Genomic DNA, 24,288 nt, shown 5'->3' with positions numbered 1-24,288 from the left:
AGGAAGGAGAGGCGGGCGTGGGCCTCAGAAGGGGCCGTCCCAACCGCCGTGGAGCAGGGCGCGCGCCCTAACTGCGGGGGCGTTGCGGGGCCGGGTCCCCACAGCAAGAGAGGCTGCTGCCGGGAGCCGTGGGCGAGCCGATCCGAGCCAGCCAACGGCACAGACACCGCAGCCCTTCCGCCCGCAACCCCGGCATTTAAAGTGGAAAGAAAAGCGTTTATTTGGGGTTAGGCTGGGTTGGGATCAGGCCCTGGATCTCTGCAGAAGAAAGGCGAGCCCTCGGCGGAAGCCGGGCCGCGGCTTGGGAGGAGGGACGCACTTTATCAGATCTCTGGGCCAGCTGAAGGCGACGGCGCTGGTAACCCGAGTAGAGTAAATAGAGACACGTGGGTGCCGGCGCGAGGGAGAGCAGAGCCTGGCCGCGCGCGAGAATTGGATGGGCGGATGGGCGTAGATCCCCAAAGCCCACACCTTAGCGGCCACTCTGGCTCAGCAGCCGAGGAAACCTCACGGGGTCATGCAGTAGAAAAGTTCTGATACCCAAATGATGTCCCCAACGTTTTTTCCTTCCAGAGAAACTTGGAGAGTATAGCTTTTTTCCTTAAATGGCAGCCTTCTGCCCCCACCCCCACCCCAAAGAAAGGGTGGTTTCGGGGGCGGGGACATTTTGGGTTTAAAGAGTGCTTTTAAGAACACCTCACTTACCTTCTCTGTCCCGATGGCAGGGGTGAGTACGCATCTGAGAAGCCTGGGGGGGCCTGATTCCAAAATATAAGGGAGTCTTTCTATTCCCAAAGTTCTACCAAAAAATAGGGGAGGGGGGTGCAGTCAAAGTCAGGTAAGGGTTTCTGTGCCAGAAGGGCACGGGTCCAAGGACTGAAATACCATCTAAACTCTGGTGGTTGGCTTTTCTTTTTGACAGACTGTAGAGAGTAGCCTCTTTCTTTCTACTGGAGTAGTCTACACATTTCAACCCACCTCACATTTCTACGGTTTTTCTAGTCTGAGGGAAAAAAAGCCATGCTTAGGAGACCGAAAACTAGCGGGGTTGGGTGTATGAACTGTTCATCTTTCCGCGGTGGAAGTGAAGCAAGCCGAACCACGGAAGATGGTGAAGGGGTTATACCACTGATTTGCACGTGGTTGAGTCGGGTCGGTGGTGCTTACCAAAAGTGATATTCACTGGGCTACCTTTTAGATGTCTATAACTCGACTCTCAATTTTCCCTCCCATTAACCACAGACCAGTTTTACTCTGATAGCCAGATAGCACTCGGTCTGAAAGTTGTAAGTGAACGCAGTTTCAGCTAGGACTCCTCTCAAAGCAATTTCCCTAAGACCTCAGCCAAGTAGATCTTTTGTTTACATTTCCAGATCTCATTTTCGGTTACAAAATGTTGTTTCTGGTGGCATTTTAATCAGATCTTGTCAAAGTAAACTAGGGCTGAAGAGGTTTGTACATCCTAGAAGTTGGGCACCCAGGAAGCATTGGCTTGTTAGAACAGAACGCGTCATCTCTAAATTCGCTTACTTTTTTGCCACCTTACTTTTGATAATAATTAACTAATAATCATTCAAAAATACACATTGAAAAGAAGATTTTTCCAATACTCAAGTCTAACTTGTCCTTAATTTTAACCAAATGAGAAAACTGAGTTTTACCCAAATCTTTACCTTTGAATTAACAGCAGACCAATTTGTTACAAACTCTAAGGTGATCTTCTTTCTTTTGGGGGTGGCTATTCGTGCCATTAGGTGGTCAGACAAACACAGTCCTCGCAGGAGCCCTACCACGACAAGGCCAGAGAGCACCCGGATGACGGTAAGCCAGATTCTCTTTCTCCTCACTTTTCCATAGGGCACATGCAGTTTGAATATCTGCTTTTATTTTGATACTTGTATTTGAGTAGGGTAGAACCAGATATGTAAGGCTGTGCCCACTCTTTTAACAGTACGACCAGGAATTCACAGCTTCTCTCTCATGGTGTATATCACACACATCCTTTTGAATCATGCCTTGCATGAGTCTAGGCCTTTGGATTTCCATTGGTCTTCAGATTCTCAGAGAAGGGATGTTTCCAAAGAGTATTTTTCATTTGCAAATTGCTGCCTGTGGGTTCTCAGTACAGTGAAGGTAGGCAGTGGCAGTGTGTGGACAGACATATCAGGGTCAGTAACTTAGCTTGTGAAATAGAAAAACTATTAGAAGCTATGTAGATCAGATGATAGACATTTCCCTCATTGTTGACTCTTGTCAGGACTTCAAAAATCACACGCATAGAGAAACATACTAATACACACACACACACACACACACACAGACACACACACACACTCACACAATAACAATATACATACATGCTGACATATACTCCCAAACACACATTCTCTCTCTCTGTCTCTCTCCCCTCCCTCCCTCTTTCCCTCCCTCCCTCCTTTGCTCATTCCATGTTTAATGAGATCACCATAGGGTTCACTTGTTAGTCAGTTGGTATTTCTGGTCTCCTTCAATTACTTTACAATTGGCCTGTCCAGAATGGAGTGTTTGTACATTCAGTGTGTAGGCCAGGGGGGCAGGGAGAGAACGCTATATCAGCCTTCCATTTTGGCAACAAGTAGATACAGTAACTTGTATACAGTCAATTGAAGGGAATAAATAAATACATACTGTAAGTACAGTAGAGTATGGTAAAATACATATGGCATTTTAGATAAATACAGTAAAATAAATAAGTTAGTTGCATACAGTAAATTAAGGCCAAAGAAACATTTCTTTGATAGTCTGTAATTTCAACCATGAAATTATTACTTCCGAAGGCTAATTCATTACAAATTTGGGTTTTAACTGTACACTAGATCCAGTTTTTTTTTCCTCAATAAAAGTCTAACATTTGGTAGAAGTTCAGAGACGAGATGCAGGTGGAATTTTTGAATTTGCCTGAAAGAAGGACCGTTCAATATATAGTAAATGTGTATGTGCTCTGGGAGTAGATGGCCTTGCATATTAACGCCTCAGTTTTGAAGTTTGCCTGTGTTCCCTTGTGTTTCTGTATTTTTGCAGTCTAGTTTGTTAGCATTAGAACAAATTAGGTTCCATGAATAACACGTATTTCTGTAAAAACATCAGTCAGTGGTGGAAATAAACCGAACCACATGTTTTCTAAGCATCTGGTTTGCTGTTGAGCCATTGAGGAGCATAAATGCTGTCAATCTAAAATAGAGCACAGTTGTCCAGTCATAGTATGTTATAAACAAATATTGTATGTAAAGTCTGGCCTGTCTTAGAAGCAGGAGATTTCCTGATGAAGAACGGTATGATATAAAAGCAAAGCTGACACATCTTTTCGATTGTTCTTTGGATCCTCCCAGGAAAGCATCCGGACGGAGGCCTATATAACAAGGGCCCCTCCTACTCCAGTTACTCTGGCTACATCATGATGCCCAATATGAATAGCGACCCATACATGTCAAATGGATCCCTTTCTCCACCCATCCCGAGGACCGTGAGTAACATGCTGATGTTGAAAATTATTTTCAGACGTGCAAATTACCTTGTATTTCAGCAGAATGCTTATTTCTTCAAACACATTGGCAATGGCTTCCTTGTATGAGGCTTAGTCATCCCATCGCTGTGCGAAAGGAATGGCGGCCTGAGAACAGTGCTGTCTTTATGTTTCCCATTTGGATTTTTAGATTTAGGCCAAGACGAATTAAGTAGAGATTCACGAGTTATGGAATCAAATGAAGCCAAGTCAGCAGATCTAGGATTTTTTTTTTTTTTTTTTTTCAGAGCTGGGGCCCGAACCCAGGGCCATGCGCTTCCTAGGCAAGCGATCTAACCACTGAGCTAAATCCCCAACCCAGGATTTTTTTTTAAAATCATACGTACTGTGTTTCTGTGCTGATGGTCGGAGGGAAGTGGATTTAATCTTTCAGTTAACTAAGGACCAGGTAGCTTTCAAAACCCTAAAGTGTTTAGAGGCAGAACTACTGAGGCTCATTTGGATCTAGTCATTCAGAATGTTATTTTGGTTTTTGAAAATGTCTTGCTTTATAACCTTCGAAATTGTTTTAAAGGGGGGGAGGGTGCAGACCAGCCATTTTCACTGTGTCGTCAACTGGGAAACTATCTGAAGATCATGTAATGAGAGCTGTTGCTATTGTGTTCGATTTACTTGAAGTTGTGAAAAAGAATACAGCAGTTGTACCAACTGCGTTATGCTGGCGCGTGCAACGTGACTGTCACGTGTGCTGTTTGATGCGATGTCTCTTTAACTGGGGGTGAGATGGCACCTGTGTCTTGAGAAAAGGAGTGGGTGGTAACTTGTGAATGTGATCATACTGGCAAACGTACACCCCCCCACCCCGATTTTTGGAGAAGATGCTGGGGTGGTCATAATTAGTTGCCTGTTCCCAGGCCCACACCTCCACCACCCAAGCCGAGTGAAAAACACACAGGAGTCAGGGTCTCTGACTGACTTCTTGTGGTGAATCTCCAGTCTCAGTGGGACTCAACACCTCTACTGAGAAGTCCCTCAGAAGCTCCTGGGGTAGAGTCAGAGAGCTAGGAGGCTCACCAAAGAGGCAGACAGGAAACTGCTGGCAATCAAATGAAGTGAGATGAGAGCTCGTGGGTTATCTTGGTGATATGAGCCCTCGATGGTTAAAATGATATAGGGCTGTGAAGTTGGTGGGCCTTGCAATTGCAGACTTACGGTGATAATTTTTCTGCAAATTCCAGAAGGATATTTACACTCGGGGAGGGATCATGCATTTTCTCATTTTCACAAAGCGGTTGGCATGAAGCTCATGGTGATGAAATCTTGGAGATTTTGGTGATGTTCATTAAAAGGAACCCCCCCCCATTATTTTAAAGCATTTCAAGTATTTAATGGTATTTAATGTCTGTGTGGTGTGAGGAATCTTCTACCTAAAATGTGGGTCAACTAATAAAGCAGTCATAGCCTATTGTTTAGAGATTAACACCCCCCCAACACACACACACACACACACACACACACACACACACACACACACACACACACTGAAAGTGCTTCTGGGTTTTAGAACTTGTAGAGAACTTGTTGAGCCAGATAGAGAAATATATCTGTTTGTTTTTTTTTTTAAATAGTTGCTCGTTTTTGTTTTTTGTTGTTGTTTTTGTTTTTTCCTTTGTTTTTACGGGCTGCATTTTGGATAAGGAACAGTTGAAGATTTCTGTGGAAAGGCTAACAGGTCAACAGATGAACTTTTCCAATTGAGTTAGAGCTCCGGTAACAGAAAATCGCTTCCCAGACTGTTCATGTTTTACCCATGAGTGCAGGGCGGACTGAATTGTGGTTTGTTCCATAGAAAGACTAGATGTTTCTCTCTTCAGACATTTGGGAAATTAGTGTAATAATCTCCCTGGTATTTATACATAATGCCTATAAATACTGAAAATGATCCTGTCCCCCTTTAAGCTAGTACTCTGTCTTAGGTCTCTGTAGCCTTTTCTGCTGATTTCTTCCATTGTATCCATTTTAGTGTGTGTATGTGTGTGTGTGTGTCTGTGTCTGTGTGCGTGTGCATGTGCATGTGTGCACGCCTATGTACCTTAGCTCAGCGACATTTTGAAATGTCAGCAAGTGAAAGGTATATATGTATGTATTGAACTGTTGACATCCATGAATCAGTCATTCATCGCTTTAGGAAAGATTTGTGGGCTGAGCCAATGTCACTAGATCCAGAGAACCTCTCGCTCTTTTCTGTTGTCTGTGCCGTAGCCTCTTACATGTTTAAATGTATCCATGTTAGGTATGTTTTATTGAGAGACCCTGCAGTTTGCACAATTCCAGAAGCCATTCAGCTTTAACCACAAGGCTATGTCAATTTTTTTTAAGAGTCCAACTGAAGTGAGTTACAATCTTTGGTTTTTAATACCTCACAGCTGTTTGTAATGTTTCTGAGATCAAAAACACTTTAACCGGAAGGCAGCCTCTCTCCTTTGGCCTACCCACACTTCTCTCTTCCTCCTTCCTTCTGTCCCCCGCAGCCCGGTTTGTGTCACTGACATCAGTGATGGTAGACTTTCTTAGATGGTGTCAGGAGCTGGGGGACCATTTGTATTTGAGTCTCTGAGTGGGAGCAGCCCGGGTGACTTGAATTTGCATTACAAACAATTGCCCGGTTTATTGCATCTGCTGCTTGTGAGAACTGGGGAGAAACATCTGTGGGAGGGTGAGGCACCAACAGGGCCCCTCACTCCTTTCTGTGACTAAACCGCTGTCCTGAGATTCCAGCTGTGGCCAAGTGGCACACACAGGGAGGCCTCTCCTGAGATCTCCCCATAAGCATATGCTGTCGCTCCAGTTTAAAGTCAGGCCAGGTATCATGGTGCCCATCAGGAGAACTGCCTTCGCCCATCCATCTTCTTCCCTTCTGCCAGGACATTTCAGTTGGGATCTCCTTTTAGAACTGGAACCTTTAAGGGAGTGTGAGTATCTATACCAGGTCTCTCATGAACGAGTCTCTCCTGGAATCTCAAATCCGAGTTTTTAGTTCAAACAAATGAGAAGGCAGCTAGGATGACCTGCTTGGTGCCAGTGTGAGCTCTTCAAGCACACAGGCTGAGACGATGTGCAAGCCTGTTAATATTTCAGAGCCAGGACCCCAGGAAAGTTTATTGAAAACATATAACCAAACCTTTCTTTCTCTGAAGCTTATGTCTGAAAACCAGACCAATGCTGAGGTATTAGAACAACAACAGAACCCCGGGGCCTTTGTGTCCCAAGCTTAGGGTAGAGCTGAGCGGTCAGACACAGTGTGAATGAGCACTGAACTCAGGTGCTGTCACATAGGGAAGGTCCCTGTGGGGTGAGATTATCCTTGTAGTTAATCACCCTGGGCTGCAGCAAACTTCCATTTGTCCCTCCTGCAGCCCAAATGGTTAACACCTTACAAGAGAAGCCTTCCATATCTCTTCTGATGCCTGGGGAGGGAGAGCCAGGAAGCTGCCTCTGGCCCCTGACCACAGTAGCACTGAATCATGAGAACTTGGAACTTTCTGGATCTCTATGATCTTCCTCACAGAGACCTTGCGGGTAGGAAAGGGAAGAAGATGTCTACTGGCCTCATTTCAGCTGCCTTGTAAATCCTTAGTTTTAAAGTGAGAATAGCTGTGGAAATGTAAAAGGCTTTTAGTTATTCAGTCTTTGTGGAAATGTTATAGACTTAGTTTTTCAGTCTGAGTTATTTAGAATAGTTCGATTGTGTTGACCGATGCTTCTAGGGAATACACGTTTGTACTGCTGGTGAACAGAACTATCTATGTCTAGGAGATCTCCCACCCCTGATTTTGCATTAAGTCTACAAACAACTAAGATTTGGGTTTCTGTCAGTGTTCACTTCTGGGACAAAGGAACTGAGGTAGATTTGCCTCAGCATGCAAAGCTTCTGAATGCCAATATGCCAGTGTTGTATGGCTTTGAAACAAATGGTGAAAAAATGAAATAAAATAAAATAAAAGTAGCTCAGGGGTAGTGTGCCTGTGGCTTGTTCCTCATGTGAGGAGTCTAGGGGGAGGCACTTTGTGCTGCAAGGGGCTACCTGGTTTGACTTCCTGATGAATTAATGTTAATTTTCTGATTCCAGATGTTTCATTTCTCGCAGCTAAGTATGCTGGCTTTCCCCTCTTTACCCTCAAGCACAGGATATATTTTTCCAGTGTATTTTGTGTAATACTTGCTATCAGGAGGGGAAGGTGTGGGGAAATTCCTCCTCAGAGTCCCTGGTTATTCTGTCTGGTCCTTCCTCACTTCACTACTACAAAGCAAGGGGAGACTCATGATTGACAAGAGTTTAGAGCACTTCCCATTCCTCCCCCCAGACATCCCCAGTTTCTAGGGATTTTGCTTATGGAGTGTGCCAGGAAGCCAGGCTCCACAGGGCCCTTTCAGGAGTTGATGCTGTCGTGTACTAAGCACTGGTCCTCTCTGATCATGTCCTCTCAATTGACCCTAGCAGTTTCTGTTTTGTTTTTTGTTTTTTGTTTTTTTTTGTTTGCTTGTTTCAGAAAGACATGAGAGCAACCTCACACACAGTAATTTCACAAACTCAAGACCACTACCTCAAACTGGGAACAAATCTTTTGATGTCGTTTGGCTGGTTTGGTTTTTTTTTTTAGTCAGGGTGTTTTGAGTCGAACTCACAGAAATACAACTACCTCTGCTACCCCAGTGCTGGGATTAAAGGCATGACGGGCCAGCGGAATCCTGGCGTTTTAAAGTGTCTAACAGCCCCAGGTCTTGGCTCTCTTTTCGCCAGCCTCCTTGTTGTGGCTCAGTCTTTAGTACACACGTCAGGATGACCGTCAGGATGATCGGCAGAGCTGGACTCTGACAGGCACGCCAGCTGAGAGTATCCTCGGCTGTAGAGTTTAACTCTTTGGATTTATTTAGTGAAGTTTTTAAGCGTCAGGTCCCCTCCCATTTTCTTTCCTTCCTGAGTCCTTTGTTCTCCATTTACATATTTATTATGGGCAAGATCAGGATTTTACAAATTGGTTTCCCTTTGATTTTGGAGAATGACTTGGGAGTTTAAAAATAAAACATTCCAGTTCTGTCCGTGGCGGGCAGCAGAAGCACGCACACATTAATTCCAGGTACACGTAGCACTCAGCAGCTAGAGTGTCACACAAGTTGCTGTCACAGGACTGGAGTGGCTTTTCAATGGAGGTGTCCATTTAAAAAGCTCTTCTCTTTAAAGCCAGTAGATAAGCAGCTGCAACAAGCTGGTCCAGTCTGTGGGACGTCAGACCCGGATGGTCGAGAACCAGCTCTGCTCATGCTGCTCCAGGAGGCCTGCTTCATTTATAGCTCATTTGACAGAGTGCTTGCCTAGCACTGTAAGAAACCCCATGTGGAATTAAGTAAAGCTGGGCGGGAGGGCAGGGACAAGGACAACAGGCAGTAGCCATAGGTTTTCGTTGAAATAACTGTTTACAAATATACCCTTGGAACCAAATTTGGGGGCACACAACCTTGGAGTCATGGCTGCTTAGAAGGCTGAAGCAGGAAGATTGAGTTTAGCAGCTGAAGGCCAGCCTGAGTCAGCACAGCAAGGGGTGTGTGTGTGTGTGTGTGTGTGTGTGTGTGTGTGTGTGTGTGTGTACGCACATACATTAACTCATGTTTGTCTTTTAAATACTGAAACTTAGATTTTTTTTTTTAATTTAACTTTATTCATGTTTACGTGTGGTCTGCTTAGTGCATAGCAATGGATTCCAGTGTGTGCTCGCCACGGTGGGCGTGTGTGCAGAGGTCAGAGGGCAACAACTTTGGGAAGTTGTTCTGTCCTTCCACTGTGGATCCCAGGGATTGAACTCGGGTCACTGGGTCTGCACAGCAAGTGCCTCTGAACCATCTCACCTGGTCCTATCATGGTTTTTCTTCCCCTCATAACCCTGCAAATCATTTTAAAGATGTAAATAATCCAATATGTAAAAACTGGAAGCCTGAAGCCCAAAAAACGAGTTAAAGCCCAACAGCAAATGCTGGAGATGAATAGGTGTGGAGAACCAGGCAGGGCTCCCAATCAGAGGGCCATGTGGCAAGTAGAGACCGCTAACTCAACCTCTCGCAACTCCCCCTGTGTGTGCTTCAAACCGTTAGCTGATGTGAGAGGGGAGAGCACGCAGTTACGTGCAAATATCTATTTTGGCCAAGCCAAGCCCACTGGAATCATGGACTTGCTTAATAGGGAATGATAGTCTCCAAGGGAGCTTCTCTGAGAGAGGTTCTCTGAGGCTCACAAAGCAGGAAGAATGTGTGTTGTGTCTCCCACTTCCCAGTTAGAAGTAGGGAAGCTGCACCACAGAAAGTCTAAAAATAGACATTTTCATTTTTTCTTTTTCTTTTTTCTTTTCTTTCTTTCTTTTTTTTTTTTTTTTTTTTTTTTTGCCACTGTCTATGGCAATGAGTCTTTTGAAGCTCTATTAGGGGTCATTGTGACTTTTTCTGCCCCCCAGTAATCCTATATGGCCCCCGATGACAGTTTTCCTGAAGTCACATTTTGATCTCCATCAGTAATGAATTACTGGGATGATTTAAAGTTCTGTTCAGTAGAAATGATTAGCCAGGCCTAGTGGCAAAGATCTGTAATCCAAGTTACTCAGGAGGCTGAGGCAGGAAACTTGCAAGTTTCAGGACAGTTTCAGGAAAGAAATCTGTAAGATCCTGTCCCAAGAAAGAAGGGAGAAGAGGGCTAGGGATGGTCCATGGTAGATGCTTGCCCGATGTCCATGAAGCCCAGGATGGCAATAGGAGTGAATGGAGAAGCCTGTTGCTATGCAACACTGAGGAAGATGGAATGAAGAGGCTGATGTAGGGAGGCTCTGTGATGAGAAAAGGATCCCCTCTAGGGATTCTCCACTTGGAAAAAAAAATTACTGTCAGCCTCCGAACCAAACAAAAAACTTTAAATCTGCTCTGATTTTTAACTTTTAAACGCTATAAAAAGTGTAACTTTTATTAAGTGTAAGTATGTGTGTCTGCATGCAAGTATGTACACATGAGACCAGAGGCATCGGGTCCCCTGCAAATGCAGTCACAGATGGTTTTGAGCCACCTGATCTATAGGTTCTAGGACTAGAAGTTGGGTCCTCTGGAACAGGAAGTGCTTGCCATCTCCCTGTCCCCTAGTCTGATAAGCTTTGTCATACTCACTGTCAGCAGTGACTCTGATAAGCTTTGTCATACTCACTGTCAGCAGTGACGGGAGCTGGCCACTTGGTCCTGAGCTAATCCAGGACTGAGATGGTCACATCAGCCTAGAGCAGAAGGGACGCCTCCAGTCAACTCGCCTAATCAATGAAGTGCCAACGGGGGCTGTACATGTCCTTGTATCTGCTTTTATTCTTCTAATATGTTTGCTTTCTAGCAAACCATTTTTTTTTAATGAAATATAGAATCTGAAAGTATCTGCTAGATAACCCTGTCCTGTAGTATTTTTTTTTTTATTCTCTTATTTGTTGTTAAGGGCCATTAGACTATGGTGCTTCATGAACATCCCAGGACGCTCTGTGTCCGGTAACAGCTGAAAACAGCTCATGGGAAGAACAGAGAGGAGGGGACTGGAGCCTTGGGAGGATGCTTGTCTCTCACCTAGATCCTTGAAACCTAGGACAAAATACAGAGGATAGAAACGTGGTCACTTTTTCTCTTCACAAGTATACTCGAGATGAAAATATAGCTGTGTAAAACAGAAAACATCCAAAAACCAAAAACTAAGTACCTTCTAGCATCGTGTCACTAATGCTCTGCCGTTCACCCGACTTCCAGCCAGAAAGGTTTTCACTGACAAGTCAGGGCGTTTCTAGATATTACAAGTGTTGGATAATCGTGGCCCTGATGCAGCCTGGCTGTGTGCCATGCGATGATGGACTGTTTGGTTGAGAACATGAGGATAGTGTTGATGGAGGGAGGTCTTGGGGTAGATGTCAGAAGACCTGAGGCCTAGCCCAAAGTCTGTTGCCCCCTTCTGGAAGTATTTATCCTTCCCTCCTTTACAAAATGGCACCTTCCTGTGTGGCTGACCTTTCTGTGCCCATGTGGGGCTCTCTGGTAGCACAAAACCTGGGCAAGTGCTGCTTCCTAACCGTGGCAGTAGACTAGGAGTCTAGAGTGATGTGAGCCAGTGCCCAGATTCCCTTCTGGTAGGACTTCTGCAGCAGTGACAGGTGTGTGACCGGACCCTGGAGCTCGGGAGGAAGGAAGGACACATGGTTGGTTCTTCCCGTGCTGAGGTACTGGCTCAGAATCTAGACCCTGGGCCTTATCCTAACCTCTGGGAAATACTTACATTACTAAGTTTTGGGGATTCAGAGGCATCCTTGTCTCTCCGTGGTGTTTTAATTGGGCTCCCTTTCTCTCCTGGATGTTGGGAGAACCCCATTCTCACCTCTAACACCCCTCTCCCCTCTAAGGAAACAAGATAGGTAAGGCAATAGGCTTCCAGATTTTTGCTAAAGTCTCATAGCCTTCCAACATTTGATAGGGAGCTATCAAATAACCTGTGCTTCCTTGCAGTATATTCTGAGTTAGAAGAGGTTTCCCCCTTAGCCCTTTAGGTTCTGGATTTCTTTCCCGTTACATGGAGAGGAGCTTGAGACCATGAGAATGTGAGGACAAGACCAAGTTACATTTTTCTCATTACATTACATTTTCTTCTGACTGAAGTCTTTCTATCTCAGTTGGTACCAAAAAAGATCAGGCCCAAGGGACAGGTTAGCTGGGTATAGAGGGGGGGAAAAACCAGTCTGCGGGAAATTCCAGTTTCTCTAATGTCTCTTGTAGTAAGGCACTTTCTAACGTTGATCACCCTGCCCTTGTAGACTTAGTTCCAATGACTTGGATCATAGAAAAGACACTGTGGAAGATGAGGGTTTGGCTTGATGTTAGACACAGCAAGGGCCTGACTTCCAACCAATACTGAAGAAAGATTTTAAAAGAAAAGGAAAGCAAAGGGCACTGTAATTTTATTTTATCCTTGATGTAGTAGACTTTAAATTTAGATTATTAAAGTCTGAGACAAAAAAAAAAAAACAAAAAAAAACCCAAAAAACAAAACAAACAAACAAAAAACAAAAACAAAACCCCCAAAAGTACCAAAAGCAAAGAAGGAAAACCATGTTTACCACCTACTACCATTCGGTGAGCCATTCAGCCTGCCTGCAGGATTATGGAAGAGAATGATTCTCTCAAACACTGCTCCCTGTGTTTGCATGGTCGTTTTTATGAATATATTAAAAATCCAGGGGTTGGGGATTTAGCTCAGTGGAGAGCGCTTGCCTAGGAAGCGCAAGGCCCTGGGTTTGGTGCCCAGCTACGAAAAAAAAAAAACCAAAAAAAAAAAAAAAAAAAAAAAATCCATAGCCTAATATTTACCTTTTTCTGCTTTAGGTTAATATATCACTGTTTCATACTTTAAAGTGAAAATGGCAAACAATTATATGTTAAAAAATACTGCCTCGTACCTTAGCTCACTGTTCCCATGAGTGCTGTGTGAAGTCAAGCCTGACCCAAGGAGGCAAGGAACCCACTCTAGGTCAGTAGACTGTAAGGGTTTCCTTTTGTAGGTATAGATCACAAATTGTACAGTCAGGGTCTTTCTTAGGTATAGACTTGTTTATTGTCATTAAAAATACATTTGTGTCAAAGAATAAAAGAAAAATGGTATCAGACCAAGCTACTTGGTTTGATTCGAAATGCCTTTTTAAAATACTTGTTTTGTGAAGATAAAAGAAACGTTTTAACTAAAAAGCCTTCCTGTGTAGCCCTTGAGACTTCTTTGCACACACGTTAAAGCAATGAGGCTTGGGCTCCCTAAATCCATGTCAGGCCCCTCACCTACAAACTCAAGTTGTCATCATTCAACCCTGATAAACCCCGGGCAGAGGGTGCTGACCTGTGTTTACCTGCAGACTGTATGGGGTTCTCCCACGATGCCTTGCTCTCCTGACCCCAGAGCAAACCCTAGTGTCATTTGGAAGTTTTCTTGCAGTCCAGAACAGCTGCCTCTTAGACCTCACCTCCTTGCCCCTGTCCTACAGCTACTTTCTCAGGCGTGTACCCTAAACCTTGCTCCAGATCCTTGCGTCTGGGTTCGTGTGGCTCTGTGTCTCTGGAATACCCAGCTCATCTTGTCCATACTTAAAGGTCCAGGGTAAAGGTGACTCCTCCGTGAAGCATCTGACTGTTTCCCTTCCAACTAGGAGGGTCTGACTCTCCTGTGCGGTGCTATTGAATCTTCCTGGCTCTTTATACATTTTAAAAATGAGGGTTTTTGTTTTTTTTTAAATCTTGTGCTTGTTTGAGTGTCTGTGTTGTTATGTGTGTGTGCATGTGTGGTTATGTGTATATCTGTATGCATGTGTATGTTTGTGTGTTTTCGTGAGAACATGTTACACATGCATACATGAATGTATGTGTAGTTATGTGTATATGTGTGTAAGTATGTTAATATGTGTGTATTATGTGTGTATTTGTGTGTGTGTAGGAACATTTACACATGCATGCGTGTGTGTGTGTGTGTGTGTGTGTGTGTGTGTGTGTGCACGTGTGTTAGTACCTGAAGACACCAGAGGTGCTGAAGCCTAGAAGTGAAGTTGTAGGCAATAGTAAGTCACCCAACATGGGTGCTGGGAACTGAACTCACACTGCAAAAGCATTAAGTACTTGTAACCTCTGAGCCCCCTGTGCATATGTTTTGGATGAGTTAGGTAGATATCTCCATGTTGATTTTTTTTTTTTAACTGTGAATCCCTTTGAGTATAGAGAGCGAGTTTTAATTTTCTGTTACCCACAAGTTTTTATACTGCATGCCATGGTCCAGGTTACTCGCCAGATGTTTAATGGAATAGGTTAGGAATTTTAAACTTCAGGAGTAAAAGGTGCCAATACCAGGTATCAGTCCATCTTTAAATGAGAACTCTTAGAAAGTGTATAGACTTTTGCTATATATAAAGCCAAGATTGGATGTAGAAATTTTCATACCATTGGCAATGTTCACGAAGTGGATGTTAACACCATTGGTTTTGAGTGTGTGGTCCACGCCGGAACTGTTCTGCATCCTATCCACACGAGGTCACGTCACCCTCAAGGCAAGTCAGTGCTGGCCTCAGCATCCACCCAAGGCAGCCCATGAAGGAGCTGAGACGCAGAGGAAGAAAGTCAAGAATGGAAGATCGCAGCTGGCCCGTAGGTGGACTGTGAATGGGACAAATGGGACGTAGGCTCGGCTCTTACTGCTGACTGTGCTCTCCCTGTCTTACTCTCATCGCCACCGGTACCCAGAAGATGCTGGAGGAGATTGAAGTCAGCAGATCTATCACTAGAAATGATTCATAGAGAGGTGTGTGATGAGAGACAGATGCTGTGTGAAAGTGGGACCTTTTCCCACGTTACCTTTGGTGGACAAGAAGCCGGGGAGAGGAGATGGGAGAGGCTGGGGAGTGTTCTAGCTTGAAGGCCAAGAGGGGCATTAACTACATAGTGGCTTTAGAAGGAGGAGTAGGTCTGTAGGACATTCATTCATGAGTTTTAATTAGGCCTTTTCTATATCTTCATTTTCATGTCAAGCAAACAAGACAGCAGCCACAAAACTGAGATCTAGAACCAAGCATCTGTTATGAACATCCCTTTCAGTATAAGCTAGTGGTGCCTCACAAGTTGCCTCTCTTAACCCGTGAAGCTTCCTGGTCCTCGACCATTGATGTGTGACCGTGAGAAATAAACACTGCCCATGGATGAAGCGAGGAGTACAATGGGTAGGATAGTACATTTACTGCTGGCTAACGCATGCACGTTGCACATGCTTTGTGTCAGACTCTCACTACCAAACTCAGGACCTTGGAATGATGCTCTCGTGCTTCCTATGAAGGACCCATGGCCAGAGAGGTCGCTCAGTTGTCTGCAGAGCTAAAGTTGAGCAAACAGGAAAGCCTGGATTTGGGGACAGGTGTCTCTGCCCCTGGTGACAGGACCCAGCCCATAAGCTAATGTTCCACAGAAAAGGACCCTGTGAGGAATTCCACCGCCAGGAAACTACCTGGAGCCCTGAGGATGACTGTTAATTATGCTTTGGGATAATGTAAATGGCTAGGCTTCAGGGGTGGCTTAAATGGGAGATGCTAAGACTGTTTGAAAATTGTCATCTGGTCCATTGGACAGAGAACCATGCCATTGCTCAGTACGGTTTTGAAAATTCCCAGGGAACATTGACAGCCCGAGTGTTTCACATCCACTTTTCTTTTGCTTGTTACTTTAAAGGGGGCCTTTATTGTTCACTTCTAAAATGGCCCCCAGTGCTAAGACTAAGTAAGCTAATTAAATAGCTGTGCGCTCGGATATTTTCCAGTGGTTGGATCCTTCGGTAAATGATAGACCCTTTCTCCCCCATAGGAGCCAGGCATTTACACACAAATGGTAAAGAGTGGTTTTCTTTTTGCACAGCCAGCGTTTGTGTTGTAGGATGTCCTTCACGTTCAGTGGTTACTGCGGGTTTTCTGACGTCATCACGCCACGTTAAAGGAAAGAAAGAGAATCTAATTTCATAGCAGTGGGAGTCATGGTTGCTCCTGAGGCACTGCAGCAGTGATTAAGAAGTGAAGAGACAGGGCTGCAGAGTGGTTAGGAGCACCGTCTGCTCTTCCAGAGGTCCTGAGTTCAATTCCCAGCAACCACACGGTGGCTCACAACCACCTGTAATGGGATCCGATGCCCTCTTCTGGTGTGGCTGAAGACAGCTACAGTGTGCTCACATACATAAAGTAAATATTTAAAAAAAGAAGTGAAGAAACCTTTTTAAAGGAGGCATTGATTGGGACCAGTCTTTTTCTCTCTCAAAAGGAAATTTCCTCTTCTTCCTTCTTTTCCTCCTCTTCTGCTTCTCCCTCTCCTCCACTTTCCCCTCCCTCCTCTCCTTCAACCTCTTCCCTCCCCATATATATATACATGAATATGACATACACACACATGTATGTATATATAGTCAGGGGAATCCCATAACAGAACAGAAAAATAAAGAAAAAGTCCCTAGATTTCTGCCTTTCAGACATAAGAGTTTCACTTACTTGTACTTGTGTCTTAGTAGCTACTCACGAACTCAGAATTATTCTCTACTGATCATTTTGTTTTTATTCAAAATTCCACATGTATTTTCCTATGTGAATAAATATAGACCTATGTCTCAGCTCTACCTGCTGACTGTCACCTAGTTATGACTATTTTTATCTTCCGTTTTGGCTCTCAGGGGGTTTCATTAGTTTTAACTAATGCCTCAATAAAGCCATGTCCAAAATAAATTTAGAACCTATTTTTGTCCAAGTCGGTTACTATTTCCTATCTTTCTTGATTTAGTAACCATTAACAATGTAAATTAATTCCTGGTTTTATTTGTTCGTTTTCGTCTTAAGGTGGGGGTCTTTTTATGTGTGTAACCCTGGCTGGCCCAGATTTATAATCTCCCTGAGATATTGGCACTCTACAGGGCTTCTCACCTCTTGATTCCCTCAAGTGCTCTGAATAAATGATTCAAAGCTACTTCATGCAAAATGTATGCTCTCTCTCCATTTCTCGACTGTTGCACGACTGAGGTCCACCGTACTATGCAGACAGCTAGGTCCTCACCCAGAAAAATGTCCCCCTTCCTGTGTTTGGCTCATCACCCTTTACATCTTATCTCAGGAGAGCTGGGCTGGGAAAGGACCTCTGACCTTGGGAGGCTGGGACAGTAACCGGAGTCAACCCAACAGTTTAGGGTCGGGCAGGTTTTCTGGCGGAACGAAGACAGGCACCAAAGAATGTTGCGTTTTAAGAACATCGATCTTTCACCCCATACTCACGGGAGGACCTTTTCTTGGCCCCTCGAGGGGCCCCCAGTTAAGCACAGAGCAGACAGGAACTAGTGTTTATCATGGAAGGATCTGGAGAGGCAGCAGGGAGCAGAGACATGCCTGTGGCCCCTGCATATGGCAGCCTGCTACCACAGGCTTGTACTGACGGTGTGTGTTGCTCTTTACCCGGATTCAGGCCAGCATGATTAATTGATTATGGTCACAAATGTTTGATTCGTTTTGTTGAAATGATTTTGTAGATAATGAACTTTAGGCTCAACTAGGAAAGCAGATTGGCATTTGTTATTGTAGTCGTTGTTGTTGTTACTAAAAGGACATGCGCGGGGGTGGGGTGGGGAGCTAGCTTAGCAGTTACAAGCAATGCTGTTCTTACAGAGGGCCTGAGTTGGAGTCCCAGCACCACATGGACCCTTACAACCAATCCAGCTCCAGTTTCAAAAGATCTACTGTCCTCTTCTGGCCTTTGGGCACCAGGCATGTGCGTGGTGACATATGAACAAAGCGCCCATACACGTTATATACATGTATATTAAAGCTCATGCATCTTAACCAAAATGACTTAAGAAAATAGCTCAGAGGTCTTTATGGAGCCTTCGAACACGGTTATCACTGCAAGTTAACTGGAACCCACTCCTGGTTTTTCTGATGGCGCCCTGTGGTGGTACCCAACCCGACTGGCTAGAGCTGAGTGTTCAGAACCTCGGGAGGGAAAACAGCTGTCACTTCCTCATCTTGTGACTTGCCTGGGCACTCACACCAAACCCCAAACCAGCTCAAGCCACCTGTCAGTTCTGTGCACACGCATATGAGCTGTTTGTTTCCATTTCCTACCCATGGATAAAAAAAAAATGTTTGCCATCCTAAAGAGGGTTGGGAATATAAGAAAAATTACTGCTTAAAAACAGTATAGCTTAGTTACTGTTGATTTAAAAGAAAGAAAGAAAGAAAGAAAGAAAGAAAGAAAGAAAGAAAGAAAGAAAGAAAGAAAGGAAAGAAAAAAGAAAGACTTGGGCTTGGTCAGGATCCATGTCAAAAAAATCATAATAGTTCTGGGGATAAAGTGCCAGCCTTGGCCTGTGAACTAGACAGAGGCCTGAAGGTGTTTGATCTCATGGCTTCCATACTGTTTAATGAACAACAGGAAGTTGGGATGGAGAAATGACTCCACAGCCAGGAGCACTCATTGCTCTTGCAGAGGACCTGTGTTGGGTTCCTAGCACCACATGGCAGCTTACAACTCTCTCTGACTAAGGTTCCAGAGGACCTGATGCCCTCTCCCGGCCTCCATGGGCATCAGGCAGGCACATGGGTACCCAGAAATGCACGCAGGCAAAAACACTCATAAAATAATAAAAAAAAAATGTTAGAAATAAAAAACGGCGTGCAGCTAACCGCAAAGTTGAACGATGCAAGTTTGAATTGATCAGGCCCCATGAGGGCCTTATCTATCCAACTGTAGTAATGACGGATTCGGTGTTTCAAAGGAAAACCTCTCTTAACCTGTCTGGGACTCTAGAAACAGCAGCTGCCCCTGGAATGGCGGAGGAACTGTGGCATTCATGGTGCTAATGAGGGGACAGGTCATATCTGGGCTGTTTGTGCTCATTCTTGTTGGCTATTTTAGCAGTCCTCACATGAACTCAGTGACGTCTATGCAGTGTGAAACTTGAAAATAACAGCTGCTTAAGAAAGTCATTCACAGGCTTTTTAAACCTCTCCAAAGAAACAAGTGTGGGGTAGGGCTGGACGCTGTCTTTTTGGGGGTTTTTTGTTTTGTTTTTTTCTTTTTAATTTTTATTTCATGCTTATTGGTGTTTTACCTGCATGTATATATGTCTGTGTGAGGGTGTCAGATCCTTTGGAACTGGAGTTACAGACAGTTGTGAGCTGCCATATGGGTGCTGGGAATTGAGCCCAGGTCCTCTGGAAGAGCCATTGCTCTTACCCTCAGAGCCATCTCTCCAGCACCCGCTGTGTGTCTTAAATGACTACTCTCTTCGAGAAGTTTTCTTATCTGGAAAGGGGTCCCAGCAAAGGGCTGTTACCCGGACTAAGGCAGGCAGTCTAGCCTGACTGCTTTCCGGTTTAAAAGCCCCCTGAATTTCTGGGTACCCAATATTTGAACCAGCTCACAGAAGGAAACCCATCTGTTTTGTTTCCCCCACCCCCATCATGTCATTTCATCCGTGTTTAGTGAGATGAAGGTTTTCTATGCTCTGGAGGGAAACCCAAACTAGGCTGGGTGGAGTACAGCAGGGGTGCGTGGAGCGGGGTACGGACCATCTGCATTAGTGGCAAGTCTTCAGAGAGAAGTGCAGGGAACCACATCAGGGGAGACACCAACTAACTGCTGGATGGAAAGGTTTTCTGCTCGCTCTGCCTGCCCACCTCTGGCAGGTGCTGGAACTCCCACACCTTGCCCTGGGCTTAGCTTCCTTACACTTTGCTGTTTTGTTGTGACAATTATCTCCATCGGGGGAGTGAGCCACATGGTACTTTTACTCTTGGAGAACGAGTCCAGGAGTTTTCCCTTGTGGCTCTCCCTTATTTTTATTTTTAAATTTAATCAATTTATTTATTTTTAATGAGAAGACAAGGAATTTCTTTACTTAGTTGGTCGGGTCAGTAGCTTGGCTTCTTACTTTTTAAATTGCTTCACTGTTGACTGAGTTGCCCGCACGACAAAGGTTTCACCCATTCATAGTACACCGTTTGCGGGGTGGGGCCGGGAGGCAAGGGTGTTAGTATATTCAGGGTTTCAAAGCCATCAACACAGTCAGTTACATTCTCACCACCTCAGAAAGTAACCTGTGCTCCCCCCCAGCATCCCCCCCAATCCCAACGCTGCCTCCCTCAAGCACCCACCCCAGGCCTGAGCTCTGATCCATTTTTTTGTATCAAAAGACTGCCCTGCTTGGGACATACCACAAAATAGAATCACAGACAAACATAGTGTGCAAATCTGTTATGATTTTGCCCCTCCCCCAACCCAAAACAGGGTCTTGCTGTGTAATCCAGGCTGGTTCAAACTTTCAATCCTCCTGCCTCAACCTCCCAAGTGCCGGAACTCTGGGCCTTGACTGACTGGCCAGTTAACATGTTGTCTGGAGGCTGAGTGCTGTTCTAACAGCCTGCGCTTTCTCTCCCATCTGGCCTCTGAGGGCTGCACCGTAGTCCGGAAGGTGAGGTCTAAGGGGTGGAGATGTGCATGGGTTAGTCAGTGTGGGGAGAAGAAAAGCCGAAGTTGCTGGTTCAGACGCCTACACTTGTGGCCGGAGTATTTTTGATGGCAGGTCTTTTCTTTTATCAATTTTTAAAAGTCGGACACTGTATTTTTACTTATGAGGAACATACGTTGGACTGTGTGATTATTGTTTAATCAAATCACAGCTTACACCTATGGCCATGTGAGTGATAGAAAGCGGAAAAAAACTCTTATTTTCCATAAACATATTGTTTCCTTTTTTCTTTTTCGCTTCCTTGCCAATTCCATGATTTTACTGTGAATGCCAGTCTCATAAGGAGTCGACATCAAAAGAACTGTCACCCTTGCCTCTTTCTTGATGTTGGGCTTGGCTGCTAACCCCACCCCCACTTCAGCCCATAACTTGGTCATCTGCGGCAAAGCAAATGGGGGAGGGGCGGTGGTGATCTATATACTACGTATTCGATAAAGCTTCATATTCCCTATGGGAAACTGGGGTCGTAACATTCTCTTCCTGGGTCTCAGTGGCCGGTGCGGTGCCTCAGCGTCTTCAAGCCGCTCTAGCTGGGTAGCCAGAGAAGCGTGGGAGTGCGAGACTTCTGCCAGTCGAGGCGCTCAGGTGAAGGAACTTTCCAGCAAACTGTAGTCTTCCGGAGACTGCTCGCTCTTCATCTGTTTGGGTCGGTGGCTCAGTGCGGCTCCGGCTTCTGGGTGTTGGTTGCTTGCTCTTTGTTGTTTGTTTTTTGTCTAGTTTTTGAAGCCTGCCTAGGGTCACGTGGGTTGGTTCCCGCTTGCCGTGGGCACAGGCTGCTCGGTGCTGGGGGCGTCCAGCTGAATTCCATCACTGGGGAGTCTGCCCACCCTGACTCCAGTTTGCTCTTCTCGTGGCCCTGCTCTACAGCGGCCGTGTGGGAACCCTGCTGCCTGCCTTCCCTCTGGATTTGGTCAGACCCACGGTTCTTCTTATTTTAAACCATAGGTGCGGTGTATGGGGGAGGGGGGAGGGAGGAGTCACTGCTAAGGAGCCATTCCTCAGGTTTTCACAAGCTGGCTGAGCCTTTGGAAGTCAACTACTTATTTTCTAGGCCTGGAGATTCCGGTTTTAAACCCCAGACCTACTGAATTTTTATTAGTGTACACTACTTATATAAACCAATGGCTAATTGTGACATTTTTCATTCCCATATACAATATACTTCCGACATTAATCCTGATCACTCTCCCTTCCTCCTGCCACATATTTGACCTTCTATTTTCATGTCTTTAAAAGGAACATCTAGATTCCATTTGTAAGAGAAAATATGCTATCTGTCCTCTGTCCTTCATAGTCTAGTTTATTTCCTGTACTAAAATGACCTCCAGTTCTGTCAGGTTTTCCTGAAAATGGTGCAGCTTCATTCTTCATGACCGAGTAATACTCCTTTGTGTATATGCATACCACATTTTCCTCAGCCACTTAAGCTACTTGATTCCATCATGAGGCTGTTGTGAATCGCAACATGGTTGTGCAGACAGATACCTTTGTGCTCTGCCTCTGGATCCATTGGGAAGACACCCAGAGGTGACATGGCTGGATTACATTCTGGTTTCAGTTTTCAATTTTGGACCTGGTCTTGTGTGTCCCAGTGACAGAACCTAGTCCCCAGCCAGGGGTGTCTGCCTTAACAAGCAGCTTGTCACTTGCCCTGGAGAACATAGGAAGGCAGGAGAAAAACCATCGCTAAACAGGAAGACGGTTTCTATGACAGGAGTCTGTGAGCAGCTTTGCTTCTTTGGGAAGAACAAGCCAAAGGAAATGGGACTTCAGTTGATTCCAGAATTCAGGTTGGGAGAATTACCTCAGAGAGAGGGATTGATAGCCTTGGGGAGCTTTATGGAAGGCAAGCATAGTGCCTGATTATCTAAAGGTCTTAAAGCTCAACGTTTGAAGTGATTGAAATGGTCACCTGGAGGGACCTTTGGCTTGGAATGTATCTGCTGCCCTTGCCCTGCCCCTGCCTCCTCATTTCTCACCTTGGCCAGCAGCACCCTGACGCTATAGGTCCTTGAAGGGATGATGATACCCCTTCAGGAAGGGGAAAATAACAGGGCCAGCATAGAGCTTATGCTATGTAATGTGTCTCCTGTGCATTAGTACAGATCTCTCTCTCTCTCTCTCTCTCTCTCTCTCTCTCTCTCATTCTCTCTCTCTCTCTCTCTCCCTCTCTCTCCCTCTCTCTGTGGTTGCCCATAACCACTGAGGCTACTGATCCTGTGTGCGTTTGCTTTGTCTCTGCCTAGCTCTGTGGCATCTCAGGATTGGTAGCTGAGCAAATGGTACTTCAGCCACACAGCGAGGTGACAAAAATCCTAAATGCAGATTTTTCTGAGGTGAGCCTTGAAGAGTGTTAGGCTCACAGGAAAGAATGTGGGGAAAGCCAAATGCATGCGTGTTAGCAGCCAGATAACATTCTCCCTCAGGTGTCAGCGAGAGGCCTGAGGGGCTCCTATTGACTCTTGTGTTTGGCACTTTGCTGCATGAGGCTAACGATAGAATCAGACATAAAAGAAGCGATTTGGGGCTGATAACCCGAAGTTAGATTGGGGTCCTGGGTTGCTGAAAGTCTAATAAGATTATGAGGAACACACCTAGAGAAAAACGTTTAAGAACACTGGGTCTTGCTGTCAACATTTTGGCTGATAACAAATTGAATGATTTCATTTTTCCAAAAGAAAAAGATCTAGACTTCAAAAATACTATGATTCTTGCTCAATGTTACGTTTGCTCTCCCAGTTCATGCTGTGTGTAAACCTCTAGAATCTGGAGTCTAAAGCAAAACAAAATGCAGTTGCCCTGTGGACTTGTGACCTAGAGGGGACCTTGGAGGGGACCAAGGTGTTTTCTAGCTCAGCACCATTCAGGCAAAGTTGTTGAAGAAAATTTGCAGTTGGTTATCTTACAAGCAGTTCAGTTGCTTCCGAATCCTACCACACAAAGGCAGCTTTCGTTTGCCAACTACTTGATGTTTCAGAACTAAGAGGTTTTGTGCAGAATGAAAAGGGGCACACATCACAGCCATTTCTCCAACGTCCGTGAGTTTTAGAACTTAGTGGACTTGGAAAAGTTGAGTCGTGAACGGTCCGTGGGCTACTGTCTACATAAACAGTACCAAGACAGGACTTTATTGAACGAGATGCAGTTAATTTCAAAAATCCCTTCTAGATTCTACTTTCTCACTCTTTATAGAAAAGTCTTGTCATTTTTGTTACCTTTGAAGTCCCTGAATTGAGGTAGATGTGCCAGAGGGTAGGTGTTTTCCAAAGCATCAGTTTAAATGTTGGAATTGCAGTTGTCATTAATAGTTGTCTTGTGACTGGCCAAGACAAATTAGACTTTGTGTGTTTCTGGGTTTTTTTTGTGTATGTTGTTGTTGTTTGGGGGTGGGCGTCTTTTTTTTTTTTTGGAGAAGGTAGGAGAGTAGGGATGGGGAGGACCTGAGAGGAGTTAGGGAGAGAGAGTATGATCAAAATATATTGTATGAGATTCTCAAACAATAAATAACATAAAAAAGATGTCTTCCTAGACAGTAGCAGTTATCAGACACCGTATATAACACTCGAAATAATATTCGACCTGCTTGTCTATGTTGATCCTAAATGAAATCACAAGTTACGTACATAATAGAGTCCAAAATGCTTTAAAAATGAGGAAT

General features: G+C 44.7%; 1 protein-coding gene across 2 annotated transcripts in view; it reads left to right on the top strand.

Annotated features, from left to right (window-relative positions):
- Positions 1-24,288, top strand: part of Lef1 (lymphoid enhancer binding factor 1) — a 110,364-nt gene that overhangs the window by 1,505 nt on the left and 84,571 nt on the right. For both annotated transcript variants that reach the window (XM_032897311.1, XM_032897310.1), the window contains exons 2-3: positions 1,755-1,821; positions 3,369-3,502. In XM_032897311.1, coding sequence (XP_032753202.1) covers positions 1,755-1,821; positions 3,369-3,502 — 201 coding nt within the window. The remainder of the gene's footprint in view (positions 1-1,754; positions 1,822-3,368; positions 3,503-24,288) is intronic.

This window comes from Rattus rattus, chromosome 3, assembly GCF_011064425.1.
Source record: "Rattus rattus isolate New Zealand chromosome 3, Rrattus_CSIRO_v1, whole genome shotgun sequence".
Lineage (NCBI taxonomy): Eukaryota > Metazoa > Chordata > Mammalia > Rodentia > Muridae > Rattus > Rattus rattus.
This window is presented reverse-complemented; position numbering and strand designations above follow the sequence as displayed.